Source organism: Heloderma suspectum, chromosome 6, assembly GCF_057233095.1.
Source record: "Heloderma suspectum isolate Gila_16-S chromosome 6, 16-S_ref, whole genome shotgun sequence".
Lineage (NCBI taxonomy): Eukaryota > Metazoa > Chordata > Lepidosauria > Squamata > Helodermatidae > Heloderma > Heloderma suspectum.
In genome coordinates this window covers 99,845,904-99,855,646 of record NC_139463.1, presented here as the reverse complement: position 1 = coordinate 99,855,646, position 9,743 = coordinate 99,845,904, and the positions used below count along the sequence as shown (strand labels likewise).

General features: G+C 46.0%; 2 protein-coding genes across 2 annotated transcripts in view; both read right to left on the bottom strand.

Moving 5' to 3' along the window:
- Positions 1-4,374: 4,374 nt before the first annotated feature.
- The window catches only part of FUT2 (fucosyltransferase 2 (H blood group)), a 66,443-nt gene continuing 61,074 nt past the window's right edge, over positions 4,375-9,743 (bottom strand). The window contains exon 6 of the mRNA XM_084805573.1: positions 4,375-6,380. Coding sequence (XP_084661699.1) covers positions 6,059-6,380 — 322 coding nt within the window. The 3' untranslated portion in view covers positions 4,375-6,058. The remainder of the gene's footprint in view (positions 6,381-9,743) is intronic.
- On the bottom strand, positions 4,773-6,002 carry LOC146342063 (uncharacterized). Its single transcript, XM_084805570.1, has one exon. The coding sequence runs from the start codon at positions 6,000-6,002 to the stop codon at positions 4,773-4,775; it is 1,230 nt and encodes a 409-aa protein (XP_084661696.1).

Here is a 9,743-nt window from a genome sequence, read left to right as displayed (position 1 = left end):
CCCTGCTGAGACACTGTCTCTGGATCATTCTCGGGGAAAGAAGAAGCCTTGAGCATGACAGTGAGTTTTTGAAAGATTTGTTTGGCTGCCATTTTCTTTAAAGATAGCAGACACAATTGTTTGTGTGTTTAAAATTTGCTCAGTGCAGTGCTAAATTGTCATGCCAAGTTCGGTTGAAGTCAATGAAATGGTACTGAAGCTAGAAATCTTTAAAAATTTTGATTGGCTGTCATTTTGTTTCAAGATGGTGGATGCTACTTTTTGTATGGTTAAAATTTGCTCACTGCAGTGCTGAGTCATGATGCAAAGTTTGGTTGAAATCCATCAAATAGTTTTGAAGCAGGAAATTTGTGAAAATTTCAATTGGCTGCCATTTTGTTTCAAGATGGTGGTCGAAATATTCACTTTGCCTAAAATGATCCCAGATAGAGGCCCATAACTCTGAATGTTTCATAACAATTAGATGTGCAGTTTTTGAGTCCATCAAGGACATACAAACAAACACTTCCATTGATAGATAGATAGACAGACAGACACATGCGATTGGATCCAGATTTAGTCAGAGTAGAACCATTGAAATCAATGGGAAGAAGTCATGACTAACCTGTCGCATTGATTTCAGTGGTCCACTCTAGGCATGACTGAATCCGGATCCAACCCATAGAAATTGGAAATGGACAAAAGTCCATTAGGTGGGCCTCATCGGGGAAATCATTCCAGAATTGGGGGGCCACCACCGAGAAGGCCTTCTCCCCTGTTGTCTTCTGAGCTTCCCTTGGAGTAGGCAGCTAGAGGAGGACCTTAGATGGTGTGTGTAGTGTACGGGTAGGTTCATGTCGGAAGAGGTGCTCCATCAGGTGTTACAGTCCCAAGCTGTGTAAGGCTTTATAGATTAAAGGCAGCACTTTGAATCGGGCTCAGAAACATGCAGGCAGGCAGTGCAAGCGGTCCAGAGTCAGTCTTATATGTTTGGACCTTCTGGTCCCTGTTATCAAGATGGTTGCTACATTTTTCATGAGCTGCAGCTTCTGAACCATCTTCAAAGTAGGGATGTACGAAAGTCACTTACCTTTGACGAAATTTGCTTCACGGTGGGGGGGAGGTGCTCCGTCCCTCCCCCCAAAATTCTGGCCAGGGGGAGGCACCCCATCCCTCCCGCCACGAATCCCGGCTGGCCAGGAACGCAAATGGCGGCGGCCGTAGCCGCTGTCATTTGCATCCCTGCAGTCAGCCGTGATAGGCTACATAAATGTTTATGTAGCCTATCACGGCTGAGTGGGAAAAAAAAAACCCGCGCGTACGCAAATGGCGGCACCCATGCGCGCCGCCATTTGCGTACGTGCAGTTGTTGTTGTTTTTTTTCACTCAGCCGTGATAGGCTACGTAAACATTTACGTAGCCTATCACGGTATTTTTTTAAAATCTAGCCGTGATAGGCTACGTAAATCTTTACGTAGCCTATCACATTTTTTTGTGGTTTTTTTACTGGAAATGGCTGCAGTGGCAGCCAGTCGGAAGACCGGCAGCCGCTGCCACCACCACCAGGGACATTCGCCAAAGGTAAGTCCCGTCCCGAGGGGGCGGGGGGGCAGACCATTTTGCCACCGATTTCGGGGGGCTGAATGCGCTGGCATTCAGCCTCCCCGAGATTCGTGGCAAAATTCTCTGACATCCCTACTTCAAAAGCAGCGCCATGTACAGCACATTGCAGTAATCTAATTTGGAGATTACCAGAGCATAGACAACTGAAGCCAAGTTATACCTGTCCAGATAGGGGTGTAGGTGGGCCAACAAGCGAAGTTGGTAGAAGGCACTCTGTGCCACTGAGGCCACCTGCGCCTCAAGTGACAAAGATGGCTCTGTATGTATCCTGAAAGCCAGCATATAAGTAATCGTAATAAATAAATGAATACGGTAAATTGCAGCTCCCCTAATTTTTAACTCACCAAAGGGAGAAGATTTTGGGGAAACTGGGGTGGGAATGTCAACCCAGTCTTCATATTAGCATCTGAACTGGCAGTTTCAAATGCATAGCCATTCCTGAGTCCCCCCAACTCAGAGAATGTTCTAAAGGCAGTTCTGTGGCAGAAGCTCATAGGAACGTGGGGCCTGCCTATGACACCACATGGTTGACATTTACAGCTGACCATCTGGGCTCTTGCACAGGCTATTCTAAGGCTTCTAAAGCCTGAATATTTCAAGCCGTTCCCCCCCAAAGTCAGAAAAATTAGTATGCAGGAACTTCATGGTATAAGAAGATATACTGCTGGTGCTGTCAAATTCCTTGGTCCTCTCCATTCGCAATCACACACTCCAAGGCACCAAGCTTCAGACTCACTACTTTATTAGTTAGCTACCAGGTTCTTTACAAATGCAAATCCTTGGAGACTCTCAGGCTACAAAGGAAAACAGCTACTCCACACAATTACGAATATCAATAGAGGAGCCAAGTGAGAATCAGAGATGTCGCTGGCAGTTTGAACAAGAACTTGCTGGCCAGAATAAGTGAGGGGGGGGATGCCCCTCCCTTACAGTTGTGCCCCCCTATGTAGGCTATCACGCATAGCCAACCGGGTGGAACATCTGAGCTCCGCCTCTAACTTTTCCCACTTCGCTCCACGCCGGATTCTAGCATCCTTCAGGTCACACCCGCACTCTCCTCCTCCGAGACCTGGGTTCTCACAGGTGAGGAAAGGGGGGGCCTTCAGGTTGAGCCATCTGTGAGCAAAGTTCCTGAGAAGAATGCCTATCCATATCTGAGCTCACTAGGGAGGAAACTTCCCCCAGCTCTGACTGCTCCCATTCTGAGTCTGAGCTGCTAACTATCTCCACATGCTCAGACTCATTCCTGACAGGACCCCCCCTGTTTCTCAGCATCCCTCATCATCCTAACCCTAACCCTGTTTTGGCTGCAATCCTGTTTGCACTGAATTCAGTACTATATACAGTTGCTGTTGCTGTTGCTGGTGATGCCCTATCCCAGGGATGGACAATTTGTGTCCCTCCAGATATTTTGTCCTACAACTCCCATCATCCCACACCATTAGCTATGCTGGCAAGAGCTAATGGGGGTTGTAGGCCAAAACATGGGGGGGGGGGTTAAGCCAAAATATCTGCATAGCCACACGTTGCCTACCCCTGCCCTAGTCTTTAAAATGGTGGGGGGATGGAGGAGCTGCTTTACAGTGACAGCAGAATCCTAGACAGTCAACATCCCTTAAATTCAGTTGAAGGAGAATTTGATTCAGAGTGAATGAGATTGAGTGAGGGGGTGAAAAGGGCCAGTATGAGATAAATGTCAGTTAGTTGTTTAATTTACAGTTAGTTTTCACCTGATTTTCTCCAGCTCACCCTTCCCAAGATGTGTTGATATACCCAGGACCAGTCACCAAACGAACAGTAGACACAGACACAGCAGTCATAAATCAGGAAGTGAATGGTACTAAAGCTCCAGTCTGCCTGGAAGTCATTTTTCCAGCCAGGCATCCTTTACTCCTAAGTTGACCCCAAGATGGATAGGGTATTATGATTAGTATTCAGTAGGAAGAGAACGGTGTAAAGGAAGACCAGATCTCTGGGCTCTGTCAGCCCCCTTTGATCCACAGCCCCCCGTCTTTCAAAGCCAGTTCAGCTTGGCCTGTGAGTACACCCCAACCTCCTCCCTTCCCAGTGTGGAGGAGACGGTAGCCACTGAATTTAGCACTGACCCAGAAAAGAAATAGCAGCAATGATTTTGAGGTAGATGTTTATTTACAAATAAGGCGTAAGGGAATGAGAGGCAAGACAAAGTACAATTTAGAATTCCCCCGAATATCAACTCCCCATTTGAAAACACAACACAGACTAAAACAATAAAAGACTACATGACCCTAGTCTACTCACACCTCTGGGTAGGATCCTTAGTTAATGCCAGTGCTCCAACGCCTTCCCCCCGGGCCAGATGGAAACAAAAGCACCAAGAAGAATGGCTGTGGGTCTCTTTTTATCCTATTCCAAACCCAGTCTTTCAGTCTTTCACCCCCCCCCTTCCTTCAGGGTGGATGAGGTGGGTTTTTTCACACCTCCCCAGCTGTGCTGGCCTCTTGGCAGGCCAAGTTGTTTTACGACCTTGGGCCCCTGATAAGGCCTCCGTCCTGGCGCCTTCGATTCTGGTATACCCACATTTCTTCCTCCCTCCAGGTGGCCTGGTTTGTAAATCTTCTTGCAGGATCCCACTCTCTCCTACCCTGAAACACTAAAACACCATCTAAAACTATGCAAGGTAAAATTAACTCATTCCCACCACAGCTTTGACCCCATAATGTTACAAAAATTGTGTTCTTTTCCCTGGTAGACCTTCCAATTCATTTACCAAGAACGAGAGGAGGCAGAGATCTGGTCCAACACGATTTTATTCTGCAGAATAAGGCAACCCTTGGGGCTAACGCTCCATCAAAGGTTACAATCAAGTGATGTGATTCAAAAGTTTATATAGGCAAGACCTTTGGGGGCTGTCTTACGCCTGCGCTGTACTAATCTCTTTGTCTAGCTGAGCGGGAAACAAAAAAACAGACAGCACCTTTTACATATTTAGGCATGCGCAGAGAGGTAGCCTTGTACCCTAGTAAACACATTCTTGGCATTCCCGAGTTTCTGATAAGGCGCTGTGTCTTTGTCTAGCATAGCAGTCTCACACTGAGGTAGAATAGACATAGTTTAGCTTATAAAATCATAGTATAACAGACATACAACAACTGAAATTTCTATAACACTCCCCCCTCAAAAGGCTTTTCTTAAATCCCATACCTCTCCTTGGTCCAACAGTGGACTACACACTTAAAGGCACAAACCATCATCAATAGTATCATAACAAACAAAACTGCGTTGATTACAAGTTGTTTTAACCATGCAAAATCAGGGAGCCAGGAAGTCAACCATAACCAAGGATCACTTGTTCCTGAATAATTCTGTCCAATCATATCTTGTAGTTTGGCGATTTCATCTTCTATGGTTTTGTTTAAATCATGGAACTTTACTCTACACCCTTGCTTTACTAGGGTGCAGAAGCCACCTTGGCGTGCTAAGAGATAATCTAAAACAAACCGATACTGGGCCACCAGCTGGCTGAGATCTTCAATTTCAGATTGCATGGCCCTTACCATTATGGCTGTGGCATTGATGGTCTTTTCTAAACGGCAAGTGAGGCCTAGGATGCTTCTTCTATTTTCTTGTGCAATAATTCCTGGGTATGAACCCAGGGTAAGCAATCCCGTAACTAGCCCACCCCCTACCCTGTTTGGTTCTGAATCTGACAGTTGTTTTCCAATTATTACAGTATCATCACAGTTCTTACCCATCTGTCCTACAAGTTGCCCCATCCCTCCAACCTCTTTCTTTTTCCTTCTAGATGGAGTTTTCACCACTTGTACCGGGATGGTGAGATACCCAACCCCTACACACTGGTAATTTCCAGGGTGGTAATTGGTAGCCCATCCATTGAAGAAAAACCACAGATTGGGATCTCTCATCTGCCAACCTGAGCATATGCTACCTATCCCAGAATAATTGGGAGAGAACATAGGGTACTCAGGGTATAGACTGCCAAAATCAGTGTCACCGAGATTAATGGAAGAAGAATAGGAGGAATTAAAACTTCCCCAAAGCCAAAACCTATCAGTGCACTGTGAATAATTTCTCAACCCATCTAGAAGAGGTTTAGCCTTGTTATAATTAAGGGTTTTATTATTCCAAGCACCAGAATGTTGACAACAAAAACACATTCCCCTGGTGTAAGTCTGGAATTTGAACTTTCGAAACTCAGTTTTGCTCAATTCATCAGGGACTCTCGAGAAGAGAGTACCCTCTTTCTGTAGAGCTCCAACTATTACCTGCGGTTCTCTGATCAAGGCAGGCAACAAAGTGAAGTCTCTGACAGTTGATGGGTGCTCATAGTAAAGAATAGAATTCTCCCCGTTTTGCTTAAACATATGCTCAGCATGTCTCTTAAACCAGTTTCCTTTCATCTGAGTAGGAAGTGTTAAAACAACTAGACTTAAGAAGGAAAGAGTAACATGCATGTTTAAGCATCAGGAGACTGCTCTCTCCTGAACAAATACTTTAGTCCCTCTAGTGGTTTGCTGCTCCAACGGTGGCCTTCAGGTGGGTCAGCTTCCGGTATGACCCTCTCTGGTGCAGGTGATGCCTTTATGCGGGTGTGATGGATCCACTTCTTTCCTCCAGCGACTTTTACAGCCGTGTGAGTGGTGAGTAGAACCTGGAATGGACCCTTCCACTTCTCAGTAAGTGGTTCATCTTTCCAGGACCGGATCAACACCCAATCACCAGGACTGAAATTATGCACTGGAGCATCCAAAGGCAAGGATTGATATGGTGCTGCAAACCTGTGAAGACAAGACAAAACAGACTGCAAAGCAGTAACATATTTTTGGATCTCTAAAGCCCCTACTTCTAAGTTTACATTTAAACTATCAGCCATAGGTAATATCCGAGGTGGGCGTCCATATAACATTTCAAAGGGTGTCAATTTAATACTTCCCCTGGGGGTGCACCGTATTCGAGTTAAGGCGATTGGCAAGGCCTGTGGCCACTTCAACTTAGTCTCTGAGCAAATTTTAGTAAGCATTGACTTTAGGGTGCGATTCATCCTCTCAACTTGACCTGAAGATTGAGGCCTCCAAGGGGAGTGTAGTTTCCAGCTGATTTGTAGTGCCTGAGCCACTGCTTGCGTCACCCGTCCAACAAAATGGGGTCCCTGATCCGATTCAATTTCTTCAGGTAACAAGAACCTAGGGACTACTTCTTTTAACAGGATCTTGGCTACTATTTGTGCAGTGGCTGTGCGAGTGGGGTAAGCCTCAACCCACCCAGTCAATTGGTCTACTATTACTAATAAGTATCGATATCCATGAGTCCGGGGCAACTCTGAAAAATCAATCTGAAGTCTTTGGAAAGGATAGTAAGCCCATGGGCGACCTCCCATTTGAGTTGGGGGTTTGGACATCTTTGGGTTATTTTTGAGGCACAAATGACAGTTAGCCACCGCTCTCTGGGTCTCAACATACAATCCTGGGGCCACAATGTGTCTCACAAGCAAATCCCCCATTGCAGTTCCTCCTAAATGTGTAGCCTGGTGCAAGTCTCTCACTATAAAACTCAAGAGAGGCTTGGGTATGAACACTTTGCCTCCTGGGACTACCCACCATCCATCTTCAGTTTGCTTTGCCTTGTATTCAAGAGCTCTTTCATGCTCAGCTGGAGAGTAGATCGGAACTAAATCTGTACTCAAATATGGGATTAGGGCTCCTTCATAATGCACCTCCTCACCTCCCATCCGTGCGGCTTCCTTTGCAGCCTTATCTGCCAAAGCATTGCCTCTTCTTTCTTCGGGATTGGCACTCTTCCCATGCGCCTTCACGTGCATCACAGCGACTTCTTTTGGCTTCATCAGGGCATCTAAAAGTTTCATGATCTGGGATCCATTTGCAATCCTCTGTCCTGAAGCAGTAATGAAGCCCCTTTCTTTCCACAGCACTCCATTTGCATGTACTGTGCTGAAAGCGTATCGCGAATCTGTAAAGATATTTATTTTCTTTCCTTCTCCTATTTCTAGGGCTCGGGTCAAAGCTGTTAGTTCTGCTGCTTGTGCTGACCAATGGCTGGGAAGACGCTCTTTCCATAAGGCCTTCTCGAGAGTTACTACTGCACATCCTGTGTATCTTTTTCCATCTATCACACAGCTGGAGCCATCTACAAACACCTCAAGGTCTGGCTTTGGTAATAAGGAATCAGTGAGGTCAGGCCTGATTAGAGTCACATGACTCAAAATCTCTAAACAGTCATGACAATTTAGATCTGGCTTAGGGAGCAAGGTGGCAGGATTCAAAAGATTGCTCTTCTTATATGTGAGTCCTGGGCTTGAAAGCAGGAAAATCTCATAGCGTGACTGGCGTGACGGATTCAAAAATTTATCTCCATTGCTTCCCAAGATCTGAGGTACGCCATGAGGAGTATGCACCTCCATATCTGCTCCCATGGCAATTTTCTGGGCTTCTTCCACTAAAAGCGCAGTTGCTGCCACAGCCCTCAAGCAAGCAGGCCATCCCTTTGCAGTTGGATCCAGAGTCTTGGAGTAGTATCCTACAGGTCTCCAGGAAGGACCTGTCCTTTGGGTCAAAACCCCTGATGCCACTCCTTTATTTTCATGTACATAGAGCCGGTACGGTTTGTTGGGATCTGGTAAGGCCAGAGCGGGTGGCGACACCAAGGCTTGCTTCAGCTCAAGAAAAGCCTTTTCCATTTCATTTGTCCATTTCCAGTGGATGATATTTTCCTTTGTCAAAGCTTCATACAGGGGCTTCGCCTTCCCCCCATAATCAGGTATCCACATTCTACAAAACCCAGTGAGCCCAAGGAAGGCTCGCAACTCTCGAGGGTCTTTAGGCCTCGGTGTCTTCTGTATGACGTCCAACCGAGCAGTGCTCAGGTCTCTGGTTCCCTTCTGAATCAGGTAGCCCAAGAAGGTGACATGGGTCTGGCAAATCTGAGCCTTTTCTCTTGACACTTTATAGCCTTTCAAGTTCAATTCTTGCAGGAGGGAGATAGTCGCTTCAGCACATGAGTCCTCTGTCTGGGTGGCCAGAAGAAGGTCATCTGAATATTGAAGCAAGGATACCCACGGCCGGTCCTCTTTCCATTGCCTCAGGTCATTCTGCAATGCACCCATGAAGATTGTTGGGCTCATGGTCAGTCCCTGCGGAAGGACGGTCCACAAGAGCTGAACCTTAATATGGGTATCGGGATCTTCCCATTCAAATGCAAATATTTTCTGACTTTCCTTATGTAAAGGGATTGAAAAGAACGCATCTTTTAAGTCCAATACTGAAAACCATCTGGCTTCTTTGGGAATTTGGGTTATAATGGTGTGTGGGTTTGGAACCACAGGATGATCTGCGCTGATAATATTGTTGACGGACCTTAAGTCTTGGACTAAGCGGAACTCAATCCCCTTTCCAGGTTTGGGGGGTTTCTTCACCCCAATTATAGGAGTATTAAAGGGTGAAGTTCCTTCTTTTAACCAGCCATATCGTTTAAACTTTTCAATCAAAGGTTTCAGTCCCCTTCTGACTTCTAGTGACAAGGGATATTGTCTAATCTTTACTGGTTGAGCTCCAGGCTTAAGGTTGATCTGCACAGGCTTAACAAACTTTGCTCTTGCAGGAGTCTTCCCTGCCCATACATCTTCTGGGGCCCTTTTTGCCACATCGGCTGCCCAGTAGTGATCTGCTGTTTGTCGCATGCTCTCATCCACATAAACTTGCAAACACATTTGATAGTTAGATCCTTGTTGCTTTGGCAACCTAACAACCATCCTGTCATCTCGAAAAAAAATTTCTGCTTGTAACTTTGTCAACAAGTCCCGTCCAAGAAGTGCAACTGGGCACCTTTCAGACACAACAAATTCATGCTCCAAATGACAACTTCCAACCTTCGTGAGAAGGGGAAAAGTATAAGGGACCTTAGTGGGTTGGCCTTCGATCCCTTCAATTATTACGGTTTTATCTTTATTAATTTGTGGCTTTTGTGCTTCTGGCAGCATGGAATAAGTTGCTCCAGTGTCAATAAGTCCCATTATTTCTTTTCCCTCCACCCTTATTGTAACCAGAGGGTCCTTCAGAGCCAGGCAGCTCTTCAGGGTGGAGGTCTCGGACCCTGGTCCCCGTCAATCTGATCCTTCTCCTTCCATG

Coding starts and splice junctions, on each gene's coding strand:
- LOC146342063 (XM_084805570.1), bottom strand. CDS start 6,002: ATGAAAGGAAACTGGTTTAAGAGACATGCTGAGCATATGTTTAAGCAA.